Source organism: Erpetoichthys calabaricus, chromosome 2 (genome assembly GCF_900747795.2).
Source record: "Erpetoichthys calabaricus chromosome 2, fErpCal1.3, whole genome shotgun sequence".
Classification (NCBI taxonomy): domain Eukaryota; kingdom Metazoa; phylum Chordata; class Cladistia; order Polypteriformes; family Polypteridae; genus Erpetoichthys; species Erpetoichthys calabaricus.
The window spans coordinates 297,342,649-297,369,306 of record NC_041395.2 but is presented as its reverse complement, the minus strand read 5'-3'; the positions used below and the strand labels follow the sequence as shown (position 1 = coordinate 297,369,306).

General features: G+C 40.3%; 1 protein-coding gene across 1 annotated transcript in view; it reads left to right on the top strand.

Moving 5' to 3' along the window:
- acsl5 (acyl-CoA synthetase long chain family member 5) overlaps positions 1-26,658 on the top strand; it is a 94,536-nt gene that overhangs the window by 5,554 nt on the left and 62,324 nt on the right. The window contains exons 2-6 of the mRNA XM_051922175.1: positions 16,547-16,712; positions 19,409-19,517; positions 19,599-19,663; positions 19,757-19,858; positions 22,244-22,343. Of these exons, the coding sequence (XP_051778135.1) occupies positions 16,557-16,712; positions 19,409-19,517; positions 19,599-19,663; positions 19,757-19,858; positions 22,244-22,343 (532 nt within the window). The 5' untranslated portion in view covers positions 16,547-16,556. The remainder of the gene's footprint in view (positions 1-16,546; positions 16,713-19,408; positions 19,518-19,598; positions 19,664-19,756; positions 19,859-22,243; positions 22,344-26,658) is intronic.

Here is a 26,658-nt window from a genome sequence, read left to right as displayed (position 1 = left end):
ATGCACCCGGGCTTGTGAGTTATTTTAAAGAACAGATTCCTGCCGTGTGATTTTAGCCTTGATTATATGGATTATTTATTAAGGACTTTTAACCTCCACATTCACCTTGGTTGTTTGGGATTATTTATTTATTGGCTGTTTATTGAAGACTTTGATCACTGAACTTTTGGACACATTTTTTTTTTGATTAATTTTAAATAGAAGCATGTGTCACTCTTTCATGTACCGCTTGCTGTAAGTGAGTGTCCTCATTTGCCCGGCTCATCTTGGTTCATGACTATCGATGGTTCGAGTTCAAGTGGCTCCTGGGAGTAAATAGGGAGTATGGAGCCAACCAGAACCATCACATAGACACACATATATACACACACACACACACACGCACACACACACACACGCACACACACACACACACACACACACACACACACACACACACACACACACCAGCTCTGGCCTTAAAATGATTGTTCTTTACATGAGTTGTTCAAATTACAGTTTCTGGTGTGTGTTTATTATGACAGTTCATTTCCACATGTGTACACACTGCCTTCATCTCCAGATGTTGCACAGCTTTATGCTTGTGAATGTATGTGCATGATTCTAATTTATGAAATGTTCACTGTCACCTATGAGTCAGACATAGATATAAGTCTGCTCGTGGCTGTTTACTTGGAGGCTGTTCCTTCAACAGGAGGTCTCTCCCTCCAGCAGCCCCTACATGGTCCACATTTAACTTCACTTGATTCTTGTAAAAGGATGAATTGTAATTTTTGGTGTATTAGTATTGTTAGTTTAGTATAGCATGTTACTTAGCAAATATCATCATACATAAGACAAAATACACATGTCCACTTAATTATACATGTACAACCACAATAAATAGTATTATGTCAAAGAACAAAGGGTAAAGGCCAAAACTTGATTGTGATTCTATGTATCCTGTCTTCTTTCTCGATTTGAGAGTTACCATCCAAGGACAACTTAAACAACTGCCACAAACTAGAAGACCTTAATGGTCCTAAAGCAGTGGTTTCAAACTGCGGTCCTGGAGGGCCCCAATGGCTGCAGGTTTTCATTCTGACCCTTTTCTTAATTAGTGATCTTTTTTTGCTGCTAATTAACTTGTTTTGAATTCATTTGAATTGACTTGCTCTTAAAGACTCAGAACGCTTGTTTCTTTTTCCTTAATTAGCACCCAAACAACAATGAGGTATAAAATGAGCCAAAACATGACCAGCAAAACTGTGTCCATCATGCAGTATCTGAAAATAAAGATGAAGGTCTCAGAAATGATGATCTGCTCAGGTCACCAAAACATTTTTACAGTGCTCTTAGAAAAGAGAAAATCAACAATTTTGGAAATGTATGCAATTGTACAATGAGAGCAGCAACAAGCCATAGAATTAAAGAACAAGAATTAACGACAAGAATCGGCTCCTAATTAAGCAACTGGTTGGAGTGAAACTGGTTGGAGTTTGAGCTCTTGACTTAGTTGGTCTTCTGTTGGCTCACTCACTTCACATTTCATTTCTGTTTGGGAGCCATTTAAGGAAAGAAATGAAGCAATTCAGAGGAACGATGAAGAAATTCAGGGGAACAAATCTTAAAAAACAAGTCAATTAAAATGAAAGTAAAAGGAGTTAATTAGCAGCAAAAATTGGTCACCAATTAAGAAAAGGATTAGAATGAAAACCTGCAGCCACTGTGGCCCACCAGGACCAGAGTTTGAGACCACTGTCTTAAAGCATTAGCCATGCATACAAAATGATGAAATTCATCATTTTACGTCAGTGTTTCTTAGGAAGAATTTTTAAAAAGAATTTCAAACATTTATAATGACAGCAGCCAATTAAATGTACGAAATGTGCTTAAAATCAAAAAATGTTCTACTCTGGCTATGCTAAACTGAAATTTCTGTGTCATAACTTTAAAACTGTATGTTGGTCCACATATTTAGTATAAGCACCACCTAACCCTAAAGATGGCACCAGACTGAGATGGGATGCACCATGCCCTGTGTCCTCAGAATATTTTGCTTTTGCTTTGTTTTGTACGTTATGTCAAGTTTTTAGTGAATTAAGTGTATGTTGCTGCTCAGGAGTCTCGGACTGTCATCAGCTAGCTTTGCCTTGTGTGTGGTTATAGAGAAAGTGGGCTTCCGTGTGCTTAATTTAGTCTCTGGACCCAAGGCCTGGCACTGAAAGTCATGCAATAAACTGCTTGGTAGCGACAATTGGAAAGAGGCACACACCCTGGTATGAAATCCATGAAAATTGTGTGTTTCTTAGGGTTTGTTGGCATAAACAGAAACATCGGGCTAGATCATATAACAGTGCTACATTGCCATAAGGAGAATTAAGGTCTAATTCGTCATGCTGAGGTGTCTCTAAACATGCACAGCTTATCCAGTAAATCACTTCAGTGGCAAACCCTGTCGGGCTCTGCCTGTCTGTGCTGCTATAACAATCACATCACTAGAAGCTACCTTGGTGTGTAATTTCTCCTCCATCTTGTGATTAATGTGGCAGTCTTCAGCTTATATTATACTCCCTGATTAGCTAAACTCTGAGAGCTAAACTGTCACTCTTGCCTGACAGTAATATCAGTGTAATGACTGCTAGATATTGTACATTTTATTCATTACTTTACTTAATCATTTACACTGTTTTATTGTTATAAAATGTATGTTGTGGAAATTCTTATCTTATATATAAACGTCTACACGTGGAAGTGTGTGTGTCTGTTCGGCCCAGAAGTGAGAGGTGGAGTTGGGGTAAGGGCTCCACCTCCGAGGATCTGCAAGCGAGGCCAGCTCGTCAGTAAAATGAAACCTCCGAAGAAAGACAAAGTCACTCAGCCGCTAATGCACAAACAATGCGAGCACGTCAGCAACACGCAACCTCCTAGGAGAGGGACTTCCAGAGTTGTTCCCTTCAATTACCTGACATCTGTACATTTCAGTTTTTTTCTGATGCTTTCAATAGTTTCTAGGACCCCAGGCTTTTTACAGCACAGGCTTACACAGCTAGTATAATATAATAAAATATGGTGATTGTGTGTCATTGTAAGTTTTAAGCTGTATTTTCTGCCAAAGGGGCTACTAAAAAGTACAGCATTCACCTAAGGGTTTGAATATTTATACAAATGAGAGATTTCAGTTTTTGATTTAAAATATTTGCAAACATTTCTGAAACCATGTTTTCACTTTACTATTACGGGTTATTGAGTGTGGATTGATGGGCAAAATGGGTACATTTATCTATTTAAAATTAAATGTACAACACAATAAAAGTGTGCAGAATGTGAAGGGATTTGAATATGTTCTAAACCCACTGTACTGTATATATTCGATATTTACTTGCATTACTGAGAGTAAGTGTGGGAAGAGAATTCTGTTGACTTTGTAACATACAACGACTAAACTTAAAAACAATAAGGCAGGCAACAGGTCACCTTTATTGTGGAGTGTTACTGCTCTCGGGGGTGCACCTGAGACAGTCCAAAGACAAGCAGTGTGGATGAAGGCGCTCTGTGATGGACTCGTCCCATCCAAGGGTACTTCTTGTCATGCGCCTGTCACTTTGGTGGAGACAAAGAGACTTTAAATCATGAAAGTCGTAGTGAGGAAGAAAAAGAAAACACAATAAATGAACTCCATGAGTCATCACATTGTGTTACCAGCAATAATGTAGAGGTAGTAGTGGGAGGAGGAGGAGGAGCGAAAACAGCAACATTTACTTCTATAGCACATTTTCACACAAGCAATGTAGCTCAAAGTGCTTACAACATGTCAAAAAAGTAGCTACGTGCAAGGAAAAACAAAATATACAGTATATAAATAAGAATAATAATGAATAAATAATGAACACTTACATAACATAGACAAATAATTAAGAGAAGTATAGTCGTTAAATGTAGAATCGTGTCTCTGAAAAGGTCAGGTTGTCAGGGTGGACAGAAAAAATAATTTAAAAAACGTTAAAGTCGCTTTTTAATAGTCAATGAAGTGAGTCTCGTTGGAAGGTTGGGGTATCCACTTTGATTGAAACATCACAGGTGGCTGCACAGGACTTTGATGGTGCCGAACTGAATAAGAACACAGAGAAAAGTAAAGATTAATAATGATTTCAGGTTCATTGAAGAGTATAATTCTGTGCATAACTAATTTATTAAGGGTCGAACTAAAATGAAGAGATGAGAAAGCCAAAATAAATAAGTGGGCTCTTAGGAGTTTTTTTTTTTTTTAAATGATCCTCAGTGCTAGCCTGACATATCTCTGCTAGTGGAGAATTCCAGACTTTTGGCACATAATAGCAAAAGGACGCCCCACCACTTCTTTTATGTTTGCTTCTTAGAATAATAAGCAGACTGCTATTAGACGATTTAAGATTACGACTGGGAATGTAGGAGGACAAGCACTCAAAGATACAGGAATAGGCTGTTTAAAGTTTTATATCTCTTGTTTAAAGAGATTTTTAAAGCTTTATATCCCATTAGTAGCATTTTAAAGACACAGGCGCTGGCACAGTGGTAGCGCTGTTGCTTTGCAGTAAGGAGACACAGGTTTGCTTCCCGGGTCCACCCTGCAAGGAGTTTGCATGTTCTCCCCATGTCTATGTGGGTTTCCTCCTGCAGACCAAAGACATGCAGGTTAGGTGCATTGGCGATCCTAAATTGTCCCTAGTGTGTGCTTGGTGTGTGAGTGTGTGTGCCCTGCGGTGGGCTGGTGCCCTGCGTGGGGTTTGTTTCCTTCCTTGTGTCCTGTGTTGGCTGGGATTGGCTCCAGCAGACCCCTGTGACCCTGTATTAGGATAATGGATAGATGGTAACTGATGTAACAGCGCTAAAACTGGTAAGGTGTAGAGATATGTCAGGTTTTCTTTTTCTGGCTAGGATTCTTGTTGCTGCATTCTGCACTAACTGCAAGCAATTGATGTCTTTCTGAGGTAGACCAGAGTAGTATTAATGTTGTCACATGTACAGAGTATAGTGAAATTCTTACTTGCATTAGTTGCATATATGCCACTCCTTGATATGATAAATAAGAATATTAAAACACAGAACTACATTCTAATTAATAGAAAACACAAATCAGATCACCTGATGTACTCCTTACTCCCATTTCTTTTCTACCATTTCCCTAAAACCTTGCATAAAAAAAACTCTAACTATTTACGTCTGAAAGTTGAAGCAACATCTATCAGCCGGACTTGTACACAATTACACTTTTAATGTACAATCAGAGATAAAGATTCTGTGAAAACCATTGTCTAGTCAAGCTAATGACACTGACGTTTGAAGATATGACCTTCTTATCTTTCCAGCTGATGACTCTTGTAAGCTGTAATTCACCACAGATTTGCCAAAGGCTTGTGTTTTTATGCAGTAATATCAAGTTTGCTTTGAGGAAAGTTATCATATCAGTATTTGTTTATAGGGGGAAATAAAAAAGAAATCTTCATTCACCATAAACCGATGGGTAATTGAGCTCTGGGAAAACAAAGTGCAACCTTGCAGAATCAAAATTGGGTTACAGAAGAGCACATGTTTGACCATTTGATAAAAAATACTGATGTACTCATCCTATTTAGGCCAAAGGTAAAAAAGAACAGCGTGCACTCACTGGACTAATTGTCATTTCATGTCATTATGTTTCTAGGTGAGAGTTCGTTCAAATTTCCTGAAAGAGAAGTTGTGTAGGTTCATTGTCCAGAAGCTGACATTGCCTTCAGTCTACTTACAAAGTGTAAAACGAACAAAATGTTACAACATGCTGCAATTTAAAAAATTTCATGTGATAGCACCTACACCGCAGTTTTTATTTCCCAGCTGCTGTTTCACTATGGGCGGCACGGTGGTGCAGTGGAAGCGCTGCTGCCTCGCAGTTAGGAGACCCGGGTTCACTTCCCGGGTCCTCCCTGCGTGGAGTTTGCATGTTCTCCCCGTGTCTGCGTGGGTTTCCTCCGGGCGCTCCGGTTTCCTCCCACAGTCCAAAGACATGCAGGTTAGGTGGATTGGTGATTCTAAATTGGCCCTAGTGTGTGCTTGGTGTGTGGGTGTGTTTGTGTGTGTCCTGCGGTGGGTTGGCACCCTGCCCGGGATTGGTTCCCTGCCTTGTGCCCTGTGTTAGCTGGGATTGGCTCCAGCAGACCCCCGTGACCCTGTGTTCGGATTCAGCGGGTTGGAAAATGGATGGATGGATGTTTCACTATGAATGGAGTCCGTGTGTTGCTCCAACATTCACACTGGATTCCTCCTACAGTCCAAAGGCAGGCCATCGATTTGATTGATGATACTCAACTGGCGCATTGTGTGAATATGTGGCCTGTGGTGGACTGCCATCCCACACAGAGCTAATTTTTCCCTTGATTCCATTGAACATAGTAAGAATTTTCATCAAACATGTAAATAAACAGACAATCTAGAAAGGATATCTACCATATCTAAAGAAAAGTCAAGCAAAATGACACCTTTTATTGGCTAACTATAAAGATTACAATTTGCAAGCTTTCGAGGCAACTCAGGACCATTCTTCAGGCAAGATGAAATGATATAAGATGTAACACTTCGCTTGAAGAAGGTGCCTGAGTTGCCTCGAAAGCTTGCATATTGTAATCTTTATAGTTAGCCAATAAACGATGTCATTTTGCTTGACTTTTCTCTACATTCATAATGGCTAACACGGTACGACACCCTAGTACTACTACCATATCTAAATAAACACAAAGCCCAGTACCATGTTTGAATGAGTTTTGTTATGTACTCATCTAAAAACAAACTTTTCCAGAGTTTAATTGTGCTTAAACGTGTCTCAGGAAATCTGAGCACACAGTCCTGCCACACACAATGCAAATATGACTGGCAAGGAATATGGAAGAGCAATTTTAACTAAATTAATGGTTAACTTATGATATTATATGTTAATAATTGAAATTATTCAATTATTTAAGTGCAGCCTATCAATGAGAGCTTACTGCACCAAACACAACCTTAAAAAAACTAAAAATAGCCATCTGCCTAACATAACTAGTTCCTGTGAGCTAAACAAGAAAGAAAGAAAATACTGAATAAACAATACAATTCTTACAGTTGACATTTGTTATTATATTTTGTTCCATTATTCACCGTGATTTATACTCATTGTTAACTTTCTTTGTTGTTTAAGACCCTGAATGCATTTCTCTTATTAGTTTTTCAGATTCACATGTTTTAGGGGTCCTAAATGTATTTTGAGTTTCCCCATGAAAAATTTTTCTTTCTCACAGTTGTCGCCATTTTGTGCAATTTACTTGTAGCAGTTACCATGGCATTGATATTAATGACATCCATTGGTCACACTGTATGTGATGTTCAGGCCTGTGTCGCCATACCACATCAATGTCTGCAGATTAAGCACATGAAGGAAAAACAAAACACATACAGAATCCTAAAGATCACCAGAAAAAAATGTACTAGTTAAATATGGAACATAAGGGCTTAAACTTATTAGTCCCATTAAAATTACTTAGAATAAAGGAAATTTTCTGACTTTGAGAAAACATGAATTAAGATTTAACCTCCTTCATGTTATGTTTGCCCCCAGAGTAATGAGCTAAAGATGTTGGTTTTTTTTCAACAAGAACAGAGCACTACATGTAACAGAAACACGTAAATACTAAAATGTCAACATGCTATACATACATTAGGACAGGCACATCTAGTGTCCACTGCTGTTTCGATGCAGATTTAGTCTTTTGTGTGATATATTTTGAAACAGTCACCAACGCACAGCCCAACATTACAATCGGGACAGTAGAAGGATATGTCTTTGTGCACACGAGCGTAGTATGCCTGATCTGCACGATGGACATGCCCATTGTGTTATTTTAGGCTACCACAGCTCAGGGCTTAGTGACTTCCATATTTCCCCAGATACAAACTACAGCTGCTGCATTGTGAGCAGTGGTGAGGGAGCTAATGTCTTTATTGTCCTTCCACTTGATTGCAATCATTTTACCTTTTTACCTTCACGCGACCAAATTCACCAGGCATGTCATGGTGATTCGATCATACAGTGCAATATGCACCACTTTCACTATCCGTCGATGTCTGTTGACCATTTCACATTGTCATCACTATTGCTTGACTCAACTAATGCTAAAATTGGCTCTACAGCTTTTAATGCCATTGAGGAGTTTGGTTGAAGACTCACTCATGAATATTGATAAGGTAACATAGAGTGTCAAAACATATAGAAATATTCTTTTTTTTATTATTATTTTATTCACTACATGGCAGCAGAATACTGTCCTGAGTGGTATTCGGGCTTAATACTTTACATCGAATTATAACAACTTGGGCTTAACTGTTTTTACATACAATTTCAAGCCCGCAAGACTCTCTGAGTTAATATCAAAGAAGTAATAAATGTGCTTTCACACCTCTTTTCATTTCCCTTCCTTTCTTGAATTCAGATATGATTTCTTTCTTTGTCCCTCTGCTCCTGAAGTACTTCCAGCTACATTACAAGAATACAATTTATTTTTTGTTTAGCATTCTTCACTGAGTGCTATGAACAATTGTCAGTTAAAACACAAGTATAGATTATACTAATGACTAAATACAAGGTAAAGTCATATGTGTGGTATGGCTTTCATATTTTAATCCTTGGTACCATCCAGTGCCCTAGATCTTATTCAATCCCAGTCCATCACAGACCCAACATGCACATTTTTGGTATGTAGGAAGAAACTACAGCATGGCTTTTTTTTCTTAAATGCAAATGCATGTATGACTACTACAAGCGATGCAGAATATTCCTCAGAGACTGTGCTACGGTAAAAGAGCCTTCTGCTCACACAAAATACTAGAAAAGCCATATTCCATGATGCCTGCTAATTTACCACAAGTTGCCAAATGACATTGTAAAGAAGCTGTTCCAAAGGTGGCTGTGGATATGGCACTAATAGCCTCAATTAAAGTGTGATGCAACAAAGAAATGTCACCCGGTGGGACTAGAAAAGGCTAACAAAGCACATTCCACCCCGTCTTTGATAGTGTGTGGCCCATAGGAAGCAGATAAGCTCAGCCTACAGAAACCCGGCTTCATTACTGAGCTAAAGGTCAAAGGAGGGCAACCTTGAAATCAAGCAAAAGGCTAACATGAAATGTGGTGCTAGGAAAACAAAATAAGAACAAGTGGAATTGAGCCAATTACTCGTCCTCCTCCGCAGGTTACATGCCACCTAATATAAAGAGGCAGCAATTAGAGCGTGTGTCTGTGTGCACTGACGGTCTGCAGGGAAGACATTAAATAAAAGGCTCCAAACTTGTATTTAAATAAATAAGCAATTGATCTTAAAAGCTACCCTAAATGTGCAGTCTTTCTCCAGTCTGCTAAGTCTCTCCCTCAACGTCCACCGTGAGGTTATTATCTGAGAACAGTGAGACCTCATTGCTGTCAAAAACTCTCCTTGGAGTTTAAAACACTAGTGCTGACTGATGGAGCCATTCTTTTCTAAATTAAATAGGAAGATCCAGTTAACGTTACATGACAAAGTAAGGAAACTTAAACTAACGATTGCTTCATCTTGAGTCACCTAGAGTTGTTTTACATTCGTTTACCAGCTGCCACTGGTCTGCAGTAAACACAATAATTAACGTGTACTGCCTTCATGTTCTCCCCATGTCTGTGTGGGTTTCCCCCCATTGCTCCTGTTTCCTTCCACAGTCCAAAGACATGCAGGTTAAGGGGGCTGGTGATGCTAAACAGGTCTGTGTGTGTTTGTGTGTCAGTGTGTTCGCCCTGCAATGGACTGGCAGACCCTCCAGGAATTGTGCCTGATGCTTTCTGGGATAGGCTCCAGCTTCCCTGCAGCCCTGCTTTGGATAAGTGGTTTTAAAAGACAGATTGAAGGATGGATGGATGGATGGATGGATGCCTCCTGCAGACACTACCTGGCCTGTTTATTTATGAATATTGGTAACACTTTAATTTAGGTACTGCAAAAATGCATCTATTATTCATTTACTATTACATAACAAAACCTTCACAAACACTTCTTTAGGTCTTTGCAATGTAACAACAACATTTTCATACAAACAATGTAGCTCAAAGTGCTTTACATGATGAAGAAAGAGAAAAAAGACAAAATAAATAAGAATTAAAATAAGGGATCACTAATAACATAGAATAAAAGTAAGGTCTGATGGCAGGGAGGACAGAAAAAACAAAAAAAACTCCAGACGGCTGGAGAAAAAAAATGAAATCTGCAGGGGTTCAAAGGCCATGAGACCACCCAGCCCCCTCTAGGCATTCTATCTAACCTCAATCAGTCCTCATTGTATTCAGGGTTCTCATGGAAGAACCTGATGATGACGGCCACATAGACATCTGGTCTTTAATCCATCAATGTAGGGACATCACGGTGCTTTGATCGGGTGGTGGGGGCACAGATCACCACCACAGAAAACCAGAAAAAGAACAGAAGAGAAAGTAGGGGTTAGTACGGATTTTGAAGCCATCATGAATAATAATGATAATTAATTGAATATACAGAGCATCAGGATTAAACTAAGATGAAGCTATGAGGAGGCCATGTTAAAGTAATGTGTTTTCAGCAGTGTTTTAAAGTGCGCCCCCATATTAGCCTGGCGAATTCCTATCGGCAAGCTATTCCAGATTTTCGGTGCATAACAGCAGAAGGCCGCCTCACCACTTCTTTTAAGTTTAGCTCTTGGAATTCTAAGCAGACACTCATTTGAGGATCTAAGGTTACAATTTGAAGTGTAAGGTGTCAGACATTCCAAAATATAGGATGGAGCAAGATTATTGAAGGCTTTGTAAACCATAAGCAGGATTTTAAAGTCAATTCTAAATGACACAGGTAACCAATGTAGTGACATCAAAACTGGAGAAATGTGCTCAGATTTTCATTTCCTAGTTAAGATTCTAGCGGCTGCATTCTGCACTAGTTGCAATTGATTGATGTCTTTTTTGGGTAGTCCTGAGAGGAGTGCGTTACAGTAATCTAGTCGACTGAAAACAAAAGCGTGAACTAACTTCTCAGCATCTTTCAATGATATAAGAGGTCTAACTTTTGCTATATTTTTTAGGTGAAAAAATGCTGTCCTAGTAATCTGATTAATATGTGATTTAAAATTCAGGTCATAGTCAACAGTTACCCCTAAATTCTTTACCTCCGTCTTGACTTTTAATCCTAATACACCAAGTTTATTTCTAATAACTTCATTATATCCATTTTTGCCAATCACTAAAATTTCTGTTTTCTCTCTGTTTAATTTGAGAAAATTATTACTCATCCATTTAGAAACACCTACTAACCTACTGACCTACTAACAAAACATCTGAGGGGCTTAACTGGGATGCATTTCTCTTATAATTGCATATTTAATATCAGACCTGTGCATCCTTCATATTAGCAAGTAATTTTACCATCATGTCAATATGCCACACTGCACAGACATGAATAAGCCATCTACTGATGTTTTGAAAGTGTTATGAAGACCAAAATTTTGTTAAGGTCCTGTTACTTAAGAGGAAATAAGCAACAGTGCTAAATTATTTTGAAAAATACGGTAGAGCAGTGGTAGCACTGCTGTCTCACAGTAAGGAGACCAGGGTTCATGCCTCTGGTCCTCCATGCATGAAGTCTGCATGTTCTCCCCATGTCAGTGCAGGTTTCCTCCAGGTGCTCCTGTTTTCCTCCCACAGTCCAAAGACATGCAGGTTAGGTGGACTGGCAATTCTAAATTGGCCATTGTGTGTGTGTGTGTGTGTTCATTCTGCAATAGATTGGCACCCTGTCCAGGATTTGTTCCTGCCTTGTGTCCAATGCCTTCTGGGATAGGCTCCAGCCACCCCCTGACCCTGGTCTGGATTAAGCAGGTTAGAAAATGACAAAAAATTGTGAAAGTTGTGCTGTAACTTTGATTATAATGCTTTTAGCTGACACCTTTATTAAAGTTCACTTACAAGATCAAGATACATGACAAATGATAATCGTATAATTGGGGCACAGGCTGGTGAAGTGGCTTGCTCAGGGTCACACATTGGGTTAGAAGCAAGGACTGAACCAACACCTTTATGACTTAAAGTCAAGCATCTTAGTCCATACACTAAACATGCCTGCCTATTGTCTGCCATAGCCACTATAAAATAATGACTGCTTGATTAATTATTGGCCCCGAAGTTGAGGATCAAATGTGTGCAAAAAGGAAGGAACTAGCGGTTCTACTGCACTGCCCCAGAATTGTGCATGAGTTATGCATTACAGTATGTGCGATCTGTCTAAAAGACAGTGTGATCGAGGAACAGAACAAAATGAAATGTTGTGGCACCTACAGGGCAACCCCTTTTAATTATCAAGTCAAATAACAACAAAGCGGTGTCCAGGGCACAACTAACATTGACTTGGATCGGACTCGCTACTGTGGGTGGAAAGATGTGTGAGTGGGAGCTCTGTCCTCGACAATGATTCCCTTTTGTATGGCACTCTTCACTGAGTACAGGCTCAGAGTGTTTGCACATATGTATCTATCTATCTATCTATCTATCTATCTATCTATCTACAACTACAATGTAGTAATGGTAAAGCACACACCTTACATCCACTGCATATATAAACATACATCTTATGATAAAAAGTCACGTTAACACACTGCAAAATTTGAATGGTGATATGGTCAGCTGATAGCCGAGAAGAAGAAACTAAAAAGTGCAGTTAACAGCATTTCCAAAGAAAGTAAAGCTCCGAGGCTCCATAGCCGCTTATTGCTTTGTTGACCTGAGCCACCTGATCTTCATAAACTCCACCTGAAATCCACAACTTGAAGAGAGAGAAGGCCTACATCTGAGACTGGGGCCTGCTGAATTCCAGTTTTCCAATATCTCTGGTGACACATTTCATGAACAGGAGTAGATAGATAGATAGATAGATAGATAGATAGATAGATAGATAGATAGATAGATAGATAGATAGATAGATAGATAGATAGATAGATAGATAGATAGATAGATAGATAGATAGATAGATAGATAGATAGATAGATAGATAGATAGATAGATAGATAGATAGATAGATAGATAGATAGATAGATAGAAACTTTACTAATCCCAAGAGGAAATTCAAATACTCCAGCAGCAGTATACTGATAAAGAAAATATTAAATTAAAGAGTGATAACAATGCAGGTATACAGACAGACAATCACTTTGTATGATGTTAACATCCCCCCCCCAACCCCCCGGGTGGAATTGAAGAGTCGCATAGTGTGGGGGAGGAATGATCTCCTCAGTCTGTCAGTGGAGCAGGACAGTGACAGCAGTCTGTTGCTGAAGCTGCTCCTCTGTCTGGAGATGACACTGTTCAGTGGATGCAGTGGATTCTCCATGAATGACAGGAGCCTGCTCAGTGCCCGTTGCTCCTCCACAAATGTCAAACTGTCCAGCTCCGTACCTACAATAGAGCCTGCCTTCCTCACCAGTTTGTCCAGGCGTGAGGTGTCCCTCTTCTTTATTCTGCCTCTCCAGCACACCACCGCGTAGAAGAAGGCGCTCGCCACAACTGTCTGATAGAACATCTGCAGCATCTTATTGCAGATGTTGAAGGACGCCAGCCTTCTAAGGAAGTATAGTTGGCTCTGTCCTCTCTTGCACAGAGCATCAGTATTGGCAGTCCAGTCCAGTTTATCATCCAGCTGCACTCCCAGGTATTTATAGGTCTGTACCCTCTGCACACAGTCACCTCTTGTGATCACGGGGTCCATGAGGGGCCTGGTCCTCCTAAAGTCCACCACCAGCTCCTTGGTTTTGCTGGTGTTCAGTTGTAGGTGGTTTGAGTCGCACCATTTAACAAAGTCCTTGATTAGGTTCCTATACTCCTCCTCCTCCTGCCCACTCCTGATGCAGCCCACGATAGCAGTGTCGTCAGCGAACTTTTGCACATGGCAGGACTCCGAGTTGTATTGGAAGTCCGATGTATATAGGCTGAACAGGACCGGAGAAAGTACAGTCCCCTGCGGCGCTCCTGTGTTGCTGACCACAATGTCAGACGTGCAGTTCCCAAGACGCACATACTGAGGTCTCTCTGTAAGATAGTCCACGATCCATGCCACCAGGTATGAATCTACTCCCATCTCTGTCAGCTTGTCCCTAAGGAGCAGAGGTTGGATGGTGTTGAAGGCACTAGAGAAGTCCAGAAACATACTTCTTACAGTACCACTGCCTCTGTCCAAATGGGAGAATGATTGGTGTAGTATGTAGATGATGGCATCCTCCGCTCCCACCTTCTCCTGGTAACGAACTGCAGACGGTCGAGGGCGTGTTGGACCTGTGGCCTCAGGTGGTGGAGCAGCAGCCACTCCATGGTTTTCATCACATGCGACATCAGAGCGACAGGCCGGAAGTCATTCAGTTCACTAGGACGTGATACCTTTTGGACTGGGTTGATGCAAGATGTTTTCCAAAGCCTCGGGACTCTCCCCTGTTCCAGGCTCAGGTTGAAGATGCGCTGTAGAGGACTCCCCAGCTCCAATGCACAGACATTCAGCAGTCGTGGTGATATTCCATCTGGACCCACTGCTTTGCTGGCACAAAGTCTCCTCAGCTCTTTGCTTACCTGGGCTGCTGTAATTGTGGGTGGGGGAAAACTCTCTCCTATGCTGGTATCAGCAGCAGGATGGGTGGAGGGTGCAGTACTCCGAGGTGAGAGTGGATTAGGGTGGTCAAACCTGTTAAAGAAGTTGTTCATTTGGTTTGCTCTCTCCACGTCTCTCTCGATGGTGGCACCCTGCTTCGAGCTACAGCCAGTGATGATCTTCATTTCATCCCACACTTCCTTCATGCTGTTATTCTGCAACTTCTGCTCCAGCTTTTTCCTGTACTGCTGCTTCGCCGCCCTGAGCTGAGTAGCAGTGTGACAGCACAGCAGAAGCACCAAGAAGAGAAACAGAATAGAGGAGGGTTGATTGCCGGTCATAAGGACTAACAGAGGTCTAATATGAATGGCTAATCAAAAACCCCAATTAGGGTATGCTAAACTAGAGTGGGACATCTGGATCTGAATGCTGAGGCAAATGAAGCATCACTTATACAAGCACGCAGATCATTCCACAGCTCTGGAGTGCTAGGGCTGAAGCCTCCCATGTAGTTTTATTCACCATTGAAACCATCAGAAGATCATCAAGAGTGCTTCAGATGTACGCATTGATACATTCTGTTTGGTTAGCAGGGCACAAGTCATTTAAAGCTTCATGTGCAAGAAAAAGGCTTTTGAAATCAACTGTATACTTACCAGTACAGACTTAAAAACAGGAGTTATGGGGTCATAACATCACAGTGCAAGTATTGATCTTTACAGCTTCTTCTATTTCTTCTTCTTTCGACTTCTCCCATTAGGGGTCGCCACAGTGGATCACCTTTTTCCATATCATCCTGTCCTCTGCTCTGTCACACCCATCAACTGCATGTCCTCTCTCACCACATCCATAAACCTTCTCTTAGGCCTTCCTCTTTTCCTCTTACCTCGCAGCTCTATCCTTAACATCCTTTTCCCAATATACTCAGCATCTTTCCTCTGCACATGTCCACACCAACGAAATCTCGCCTCTCTGACTTTGTCTCTCAACCATCCAACTTGAGCTGACCCTCTAATGTACTCATTTCTAATCCTATCCATCATTGTCACACCCAATGCAAATCTTAGCATCTTTAACTCTGCTACCTCCAGCTCTGTCTCCTGCTTTCTGGTCAGTGCCACCGTCTCCAACCCATACAACATAGCTGGTCTCACTACCGTCCTGTAGACCTTCCCTTTCACTTTTGCTGATACCCATCTGTCACAAATTACTCCTGACACTCTTCTCCACCCACTCCACCCTGCCTGCACTCTCTTTTTCACCTCTCTTCCACAATCCCCATTACTCTGTACTGTTGATCCCAAGTATTTAAACTCATCCACCTTCACCAACTCTACTCCCTGCATTCTCACCATTCCACTGACCTCCCTCTCATTCACAGACATGTATCCTGTCTTGTTCCTATTGACCTTCATTCCTTTCCTCTCTAGGGCATATTGATCCTTACAGCAACAATCTGAATTAACTGAAAATGATAAATCAAATGATTTTAACAGCCTGTAAATGATCAACGGCAGAATTCAATTCTAGGCTCCATGACATGCAGAGTTGTGCCCAGTGGATTGACGTGACCCTGAACTGAATTAAATAAACGTAGGGAACCTGAGTAGAAGGAAATTGCCTTCATTTTTCTGTAGTTTTATCTATAAAAATCAGGGTTTGCATTGTGCAGTAATGCATTTGAAGTTTCTCCTTGTGGAATAGAAGTTTTCAATAAAATGCTATTCAGTCACTAAGTGTGGCTGCAAAGTGAGTGGGTTTATGTGCCCTCCATCGAGTCTCTTGCTCAGGGTTTCATGCTAACTGATATTCCTAGAGCTCAGGCAATGGCACCCAGTAGTGCAGATTCAGTGCACTGAAGGATATACTGTACTAATGGTGTCCTTTTATATGTTTTTATTTTCTAGTAAATTCACAATGAACTGCCTTCTTCAGTTCTTCTTCACCCCACTCCCCACTCCTGCCATTGTTGCCCTCTTCTCCTTTGGAGCTTTGGTCTTACTGTGGCTACTCACACAACCCAAGCCAGTGCGACCGCCTGTGGACCTCCAGAGACAATCCGTAGGAACGAAGGTAAGGTGACCAGCCCAGGAAGGGAACTGCAGCAAGATAAAGTATTTTAAAGTTCACCCATCATTTAATCTCTGAGCCAGCTTGTAGCGGTCCGGCGCCGCTAAGATTCACTCCACCGATAAGATGGCGATTTATTTTTTTTTTTTGGTGGAAATTCCAGGGATGCACCCAGCCTTGGCCCGACTCACACACACTCCCTCACAGAGACAAAAAAGCAACTGGTAATAAAACAACAATTAAAGAATGTATTAAACAATAATAAATCAAATATAGGCAGACTGCAACGATCCCTCCCCAGTTCCCCTTACGACTATGTAGAATAAACACGAATAAAAGAATAACAAACCACTAACAAAAACCACACACTACGAAGTTCATGAAAATGGCAACTAATGAAATGAAATGATGGTAGACAGTCCAGAGGTCAGCACGCTGTATATGAAGGTACAGGTCAGTCCTGCCGGTATGTCCTGATGAGATGATTACGTATGAATGAGATCAGGAGCGCTCCTTTATTCACAAGACGACAACTAATCCTCAGACGGTCCTAATGCAGCAGGAAGACACCAGACAGTCCATACACCCAAAACAGGAGACGATCCTGGAAAACACAAGAATCCACAAGTATCAAACAGCAAGGCAAACAGACAGGCAACTCCAGACACAAAACACAAAAGACTGCACCCTCAGCTGACGACCAATCAGAACGACTGCAGGGACTGCTGGGAGTTGAAGTTTCAATCCCCAGTAGCACTGCTACACACTTATCCACGTAAGTGCACTGGGAGCAAATCAGGAACTCTGGACGGGACACTAGTTCATTGCAGGGCACAGTTATTCATAAAAGTGCGTGCCCTTAACATCCTTTGGATGTGGAATGGAAAATGGAAGCACCCAGAAGACAACGCACACACACACGGACAGAAAGAGAACATGCAAGCTCCACATATGCTGTGACCAGGCTGGGATTTGGACCCAGAACCCTTTAACTGTGGGGCAGCAGCATTACTACCGCATCACAGCACTGGCTATAATAATAATAATAATTCTTTACATTTCTATACCACTTTTCTTCTACTCAAAGCACTTTACATAATGAGAGGGGAGCCACATCAACCACCACTAATGTACAGCATCCACCTGAATGATGTGACAGCAGCCATTTTTGCGCCAGTACACTCACCACACATTGCCTGTTAGGTGGTAAAGGGGTGAAAGAGATAGCTAATTAAAGAAAGGGGATGATTAGGGGGCCAGAATGACTCACAGGTGGCGCAGTGGTAGTGCTGCTGCTTTGCAGTAAGAAGATTGTGGGTTCGCTTCCCGGTTCCTCCCTGTGTGGATAGCGCTTTGAGTACTGAGAAAAGTGCTATATAAATGTAATGAATTATTATTATTATTACTAGGCTGTGGTGGCCAGTTTAGACTAGGCATTGGGATGTATCCTGATCTTTACGAAGGATACCCAGGGATCTTTTATGACCACAGACAGTCAGGACCTCAGTTCTACATCTCATTTGAAGGATAGCACCATTTTTTTTGTCCTCATCACTGCCCTGGGGCATTGGCATCCACAGTCAGACCATAAGGTAAGTACCTCCTGCTGGCCTGGCCTGGCTCCTTCCTCTCTCCTGGTCGGGATGCCCATCTGTCTGCTTGGAGCCTCCCGTCTGGGTAAGGAACCATCCCTTTCTCGGGTCATCTAGCAGTCAGGTAAATAGGATGGTTCAAAAGGCTGAGCGCATGTTGTGACGTACAAGTCAAGAGGGATCAAGTGTAACTGTACCAACAATATAGACGCCACCTGGCAGTTTCTGGGAAGTCCTCCATGCCATTGTGCTTGAATTTCTATTTTCACAAAACTGCAAAAGTTATCTGAAAAATCAAGCTTTCAGGAAGTGTTTCCAGAACTAGACACCTGAAAAAAATTCCAAACCACACACAGCTTGTGATTCCTGAGTCTGAGCCAATTCAGCGCCCATCTACAAACAACACCCTGAACTCCCACTTCTTTTAGTATGATGCCCAGCCTCTCATGTGGCACTTTATCAAATGCTTTATGAAAGTCAAGATGAAAATGTTGAATGTGGATTCTAAAGTGAGTAAGCATTTAGGCTCCCACTCCAGTTTTCCTCTACATACCATATGTGAATGAAGATTTTCAACTATCACAGCAACAAAAACAAATGACCAAAACAGGCTGAATGGACACCAACAGTACATTAAAACCCTCTTTGACAAACCTTACACCAAATGTTGATGATTTCTGTCATGCAACAGCAACACAAACATGAAACAGTTCTTATTATTACATCTTCTTGCATAAATATCACACTTATGTCACATAACTGACTATTCTGTAATTTCTCTTTTTTTGTACATTTTCATATGGGTTCCTCAGATCAAACTTTTTTTTGTATAGGGCTCTGCAGTCCCAAAAAGTTTAAGAAACACCATTCTAAAATGTTAATACGGGATTGATTTACAATAGACACAGTAAGACTGCACAGAGTTTTTTTGTCTTGTTACCTGAAACAAACAAGGAAACAAAAATTCATCAATTTCCAAATCTACAATAAACGGGAACGTGTTCAATGTCAGAACAGCATTTTCTGCAGTGGCCCTAAGTTATCGTTAAAAGGGTTTGCAATTTGGATAGCAGATTATCTATTGACATACTTGTATTTGACAAACAGGATGGCGCAAGGAGAAGTGCACTGCTGAAGAGCAACAGCCTAATGGCGTACTACTACGATGATGCCAGGACGTTGTATGAAGTTTTCCAGAGAGGACTGCATGTATCTGGTAAGAAAAAAAGCTTTTCTTTAAAAACCTGTATGATGCCATGTCACATGACATTAATGTTTTCATAATCTTCATTTTTAGGCAATGGCCCTTGTTTGGGTTACAGGAAGCCCAAGCAGCCTTACCAGTGGTTGACATACAAGCAGGTAGCCCATTTCAGATTTGAATGGAAGCTGATTACAGAAGTGTTTCTTTATTATAAACTATAATTAATTTTAATAAGCACACTATCTTGACAGGTATCAAACAAAGCAGAATTTCTGGGATCTGCACTTTTACATCGAGGACTGAAGCCAGCTGCGAACCAATTCATTGGCATCTTCGCCCAGAATAGACCAGAGGTAAAGAAGGCCGTTGGGGCATGGTGGTTCACCTGTAGTGTTCACACCTCAGTGCATTCTCATTCAAATTTGAATCTCACTCCTCTCATTTTTGAATGATCACTGGCATGGTGTTGGTCCGTAGAGATGTGTGCATGAGTGTTCCCTGACATGCCATCCAGAACTGGTTAAGATACTTGACTTCAAACCAGAAGGCTTCCAGTTCAATCCCTGCTTCTGACTGTTAATGTGGCCCTTATCGTGTCACTCACCATGTCTCCAAAGTGATTTCTTGCTTACAGGCCCTTGGAGGCCCTTAGGTACCTCAGGTGTGAGATGGTACACCACAAAGATGTGAGTGACAAGTAAAGATTCAGAATTGAGAAGACAAATACACAGAGTGGTCAAACCAAACATCAGAACCCTAAATCGAACTTGAAAATATGTAGAACAATGTTTGATTTACCAGGAACAGTAACAAAATAGACACATCCTAAAGTTTTTGTTAATTCTCTGCCAACTTGGATGTAAAGTAAAGCGTTCGTCATGACCTTTATAGCCAGGACCCTGTGAAGTATAAAGCTGCACATTTCTAGGTCAACTACCTAGCAATGCGTCAACAACTGCTCTACAAAATGGCTCCACGGAAAAGACATTAAATACATTTTTACATTTCTGGAGTCAAATTCAGAATCCTTGCATTAAAAAATCCCAATTATATATATATATATATATATATATATATATATATATATATATATATATATATATACTGTATATTAAGAAAACACCACAGAAAAGACCAAAAACTGAAAGAAAAATGCAAATCACAACACTGCGCTGTTAACTGTACGTTATATAACGGTCCAATATTTATGTTCTTGTAAATTGCTTTGACATGGGGTTTGCTGTTCAATGGTGCAATAGAAAATAAAGGCTGTTTGCTTGGATCTGGGGTGCCACAGTGATTAGAGCTACTGCCTCACAGATCCTGTGTCACAGGTCCAAATTCCACGCCAGACCAGTCCTTGTGCTCCTGTTTCTGGGCTAAGGTCTTCCATCATTCTGTTTCTGGGTTAGGCTGAGGAGGAAAACGACAGGAACATAAGCTGCTATGTAACCTCTATATCCTTCCCCTGAGCCCACCCCAACTATCCCGCTAAGGTCTCAGGTGAGCTCTCACACATAACACCTACATGTGAGTTCATGTAAACTGGTCTGACATGGTGGTCACTGTAGAAAGTCGCTGTGTTTACTCTTCAGTGATTGGAACTGTTAACTTCACAGTTGCCAAGGTTTGTCCAATCGCACTGTCCATGTGCAGTTTGTGTAGAAACTTCTCAGAGGACACCAGTTTCAACCTCATGCGTGTCAGGTTCATAAGAGACCCTAATATGGCCTAACATAACTAAGTGTGCCACACGGTGGACTGGTATCCCCTCTGGGCTTCATTCTTGTCATGTAGGCTTTGACTCCAACCCAAGCTAAAATGAATGATAGGATAAACTGAATATCTTCCAGATAAGTTTCATCTTCATCAGTACATTTAATATTGTGTCATTACTATAATAAATCTCACAAATATCTGCAAACCAAAGAATTTTTTTTATTATTTTTTCTTAAATCACCCCTGACAGAAAGTGCCACTAACCATCTCAGATTTCAAAACTAATCAAGTTGACAACATTCTGCTTTTACTTCATGTTCTAGCTGCTACTTTACGCCTGTCTAACAGACTGTGACATAAGTATGCTAGATAAATTTAATCCGACAACAGAAAAAGCATTACAAAGTCAATTTCTTAAATATCTTTTTATCATTAAATGAAAAAATAAAAATGCGAGGGAGACGGTAAAAATAACCAATGGATAATTAAGCACAAACATCTTCAAGTTATCAGTTTCCTCTGCCTTTACCATGACAACCAATGCCAAGGCTTATTAATTCACACGCCAAATTCGGTCTTTTTACATTTTTCTCATTTTTTGCATAACCCATTTAATTTAGCTTTTAGAGCAGTAATTTTAACTTTCTGTTTTAGTTCTTGTTTATTTTTAAAAACTTTGCAAAATGAAAATATTTTCAAGTCAGTAAAAAGCATGACTGTATTTTGTACTATTGTGCAAAGACATTTTTTAATGAACTAAAATTAGATTCTTTCAAGCCATCAGTTTAACTTGATTAGGTTTTGCTTGAATATTATACGTCTTAAGCCAATTAAAACAAAAGTGCTCCGGATTTATTCTGGAATGGGTCATGATCTGCATAGTTGGTGCATAAAATCAAGCAGAATTCCGTACTTAATTAAGCCATTCTTCATTAAAGTGCTAGCCTGAAACAGATGGTGCCAGATGGTAATTAAGACTCATTCGATGTATTCTTGCTTTCTTTTTCTTTTTTTTTCAGTGGATTATTTCAGAGCTTGCATGTTACACCTACTCCATGGTGGCTATTCCCCTGTACGACACTCTGGGACCTGAAGCTCTGGTGTTTATAATTAAGAAAGGTAGGAGGCGGTGTCCGTACCGTGTCGGCTCCTCTTGACTTCTTATGTTCAGAAGTGGTGGCCCCGTAGTTAGTGCTGCTGCTGCTGCTTCACAGTGTAAGAGCACTGGGTTTACATGTCACACTTATCCCCTGATTGGATAGACTCTGAATATTCTCCTCGTCTCTCTGTTGGGACTTTCTTGTGTATCTCATCCTAAAGATGTGCAAAAAGGCATCACTGTTGAGTCTAAACAGGTCCACTATCAGCCATGTGATGGACCGGCAGGCTTCATTCCTGCTTTGTGCCCGACTCTACCAGGATAGGCTCTGGTTTACTGTGACCTCAAACTGGATTAAATGGGCGGAAATTGTGTGGAAGAAATTAAACTTGGATATACTAATAAAAAAATGTTATCTTAAAATTAGAATCTCATACTATTAGACGCCAAGCAGGAGAAGAACTGTTCTATGTGTCTTTAATAGAACTTCATGAAGAGGGAGCATTCCTCAAGCAGTCAGGTCAGAACAGTCAAAATATTAGGGGTAAAGGTCTATTTTCTAAGCAAATGAATGTACATAACAGTGTTAAACAATGAATACATTTATTCTAGTTAGTTCATCAGCTAATACCCAAATTATTTATATAAAACAAAAGTCCATTTTAATATTTTTCTGGCTCTTCTTATACCTTTGAATTGAGCCACCACCCTTGAAATTTCGGTGCATATAACAATTGTCCATTCTAGTTGTTTGCAGGACATCTTTTGACTTCTTATTCATTTCTTAGTCATTCTTCAGTACATGTTGTTTATTACATCGACCTTTCTTTTAGTACATTCTTTATTTACTTGAACATTTCAGTATTTTTTCAAAACCAGTTCTTATATATTTCAATGTACACACTGCAACCCAAAAATGCTTAGCTATTGTTACATTTAAATTATATCACCTTTAAATTATTCTCTCACGATTGCAGGGCTTAGAGACTTTATGAAAATGAGTCTCTTTAAGCTGTCATCCTATTGTTTACCCAAAAACACACACACGTGCCTCACAACAGGTGGCTGAGAACAAAAGTCTCAGTCACTACAAATATCACTTAGCTTGCTGATTCAACAACTGTGAATTTGAAAGAGATGAGGAGGATCCTGTCATTATCATCATCATTATCATCATCAGAATGAGAGTCTTTGTCATGGCAGGGTCACAGGTGAGTCTCTACTTGGCAGAGTCTCTACTTCACTCTTCAGCTACACCCAGGTGGTTGGACAGAATTGACTGGAGAGCAATCTGACGTTAACACATTGAAACATGCAGACGGCAAGGATCAGGGTGAGGTGGCTGCTCTGTTACCTTTTTATTTAAGTACAGTGTACAGAATTAGTCCAACAAATGGTGCAATTTCATACTAATCAGGTAGATACCATATATACTCGCGTTTAAGTTCTCCCACGGATAAGTCATGACTTGATTTTACCGTATAATTTCTGGTATTTTATAATGTCGATTGTATAAGTCGAATGCGGAAAACTCACGCTATTGGTCCAAGAGATTATGATATGCTAACGCCCACCTGACAGAGTAACCACAGAGCACGCTGTCTTTTTTTTCTATGTATTGTGTCTACCTGACCACAAGGTAATACCCGAACTATTCCAAAGCGACTTTCTGCACTGTTTTGTGTTTTTTTTGTATCTCACACCCTCATACACTTTTATCGTAAGAGCATCCCTTATCTACGATGGAGCGGTCAATCAGAAGAAAATATAAAGCTGGTTTTAAATTAAATGTCATTGAAGTAGCGAAAGAAATTAGTAACTGTGCTGCTGCAACAAAATTTGATGCATCTGAGAAACTGGTGCAAGATTGGAGAAAGAAAGAAGTTTAAGTTTTGTATTTTTGAACGGGTGTATAAGTCAGGGTCTGTTTTTATGATGGATTTTTTTGGGTTTCAAGACCCGACTTATACATGAGTATATACGGTACATGTCACAGTCTATCTATCTATCTGCAGTTGTAGTCACATTATTATGCAGGCATATTGCTGTTGGTATAAAGGAGCCCCAAGACCATTTCTTGACAGACTTCTGCTAAATAATTTGTTGGCTGAAAGTGTTACTGTGTCACAGAGAGGATGTACACATTGTTCATAATGGCTCTGAGTCTGGTGTTCATTTTCTCCTTCTCTACAATCTCCAGGGGGTCCAGAGTGCATCCTATAACTGAACCTGCCCTTTGAATTAGCTTTTTGATTCGGTGGGCCTCACCTGAAGTGATGTTACCAGCTCAGCACACCACAGTGTAGAAAACTCCACTGGTCTCCCAGCTTCTCACTGTTTTCATAATACAGTCAGCTTGCTTTCTAGTTTGTAGCAGTATGTTTACTTTCGACCAGGGCCTAGCTTCACATGTCATATAGCACTTCATATTCCTTGAATGAGCTTAATACCTTTATATTTATAGACAAAAGGAGCTAAATCTATGTGTAAATACTGAACACAACTAAATAAATCCCATATATGTCTACATAACCAGTTCAAATATAAACCACAGTAACATCTCGATTATTGATTATATTTGCTGCACATTAGTGAATCTGTAGAACTAGTTTTGGAATTTCAGTGGATGCATCATCACCTAAGATTAAGCAGTTTTTCAGGTGTCTTTGATCCTCATCACTTCTGTTGATCAGTGAAATTCACCAAAGTGAATTTTCTGGGTTCGCTGGTAACTTTGTTCACTGAAAATTCACAGACTTTTTCTCCCAGCACCCCATGATGCTTTGCAAGACCAGCATGACATCACAGAACTTTTGCATACAATGTTGGATGGGAATGTCACTACACAATCTGCACTACCTGCCTGATATGTGTGCTGTAACTGTACTCAACCTCACACGGTACATGTATACATTAATAATTTACGGTGGGTACACACATGTTTATTGTCACTACCTGATCAGTACTGCAACCAAGTCTGAATTCCACATGCATTTAAAATAAACCAGCTTCCCATAACATTTCACTTTGCAGTTCATGCATGCTGATACACAACTAACGCTGTTTTCATTTGAGGGGTGTAATAAATCTGAATAGATTTTGTGTATGTTGTGTCTTCACTGCTGGATTAAGCAGGTAATGCTCCTCAGTACGCAGTGCAGATCAGGCAATGACAGGGACAGCACTCTTTGGACATTACTTAGGCGTAGTGATAGGAGAGAGATAGCTAAAGGACTCTGGGTATTGTGGATGTGGAGTATAATTTTAGGTCTGGTGGACACAGGGACACAGTGGTTAGCACTGCTGCTTCACAGCTCAGGTTACATTTTTAGCCATAATAATCATTCTAGCATTGTTGGCAGACACTTCTCTTGCCCTCAGGGACACTAAAAGGCCATTGCACCATTAGAATCCACTTAAAACTTTCTCAGTTTCTCCTTCCCCTTTAACTTCAATGCATTTTCCCGAAATTCCCAAATGTTTCTGTGTTTTCACAGAACTCAAGGCAAAGCGAATTCAGCTGAGCTTGCTCATCATTTCTCATCAGAGTTGCCTAATAAATAATAATTTCAGAATGAGACCCACTTAGGCTTCACATGATTTGGGGGTTTTGGACCCTCCAGAATTTCATCCTGCCTTTGATTTTTATTATTTTGATAAAGTGATTATATGTTCATGTGGTCGCATCTTGTGTTCTATCTTATTGAAGCTGGCTGCAATTTTATGGCTTCCTCCACATGGTCATTGGCCACATTTTTTCCTATTGCTGTGTCAAATGCCAATTAGATAACAAAGTGGTAATGTGGCAGTATGAGTCATCATTTCCCTTTACAGAAGTGCTATGAACTGACAGGCTAATTTATGAAAATAATTTTTCTTTCTGGGTTTAGCTATTTTAAGAGGCTCTATTATGTTTGTGTATTTGTTATTTTATGTAGTGTTTCTTTGGATGTCATTTTATTTTTCTAATAGACATCGCCACTTTCTGTTACTGTTGCTGTGTCGCTGTTGCTAGGGAGCATTTCCCAGCAGTCACATGATGTGAGGTCAGCACAGTAGTATTTAAGCCAGCTCTGTGCCAATAAACCTTGTCCAAGATTTTGAATTAAAACCTTAAAAATCTGTTACGAATTCTTAATAGTAAATCAGGGAAATAAATTTTAGGCAGTTACAAAATTTTGTAATGTTTATCTTTTGACTGAGTTTTGGGTGATCCGTTGAGTTCTGATGCACTCCTGGTTGTGACTTCAGCCTGTTTTTCAGTCTGTTAAAGCGAGTCAAAAAGTCAAACTTATTGTCATCTCTAAATGGAATTGTCAACCAGAAATTAAAGTT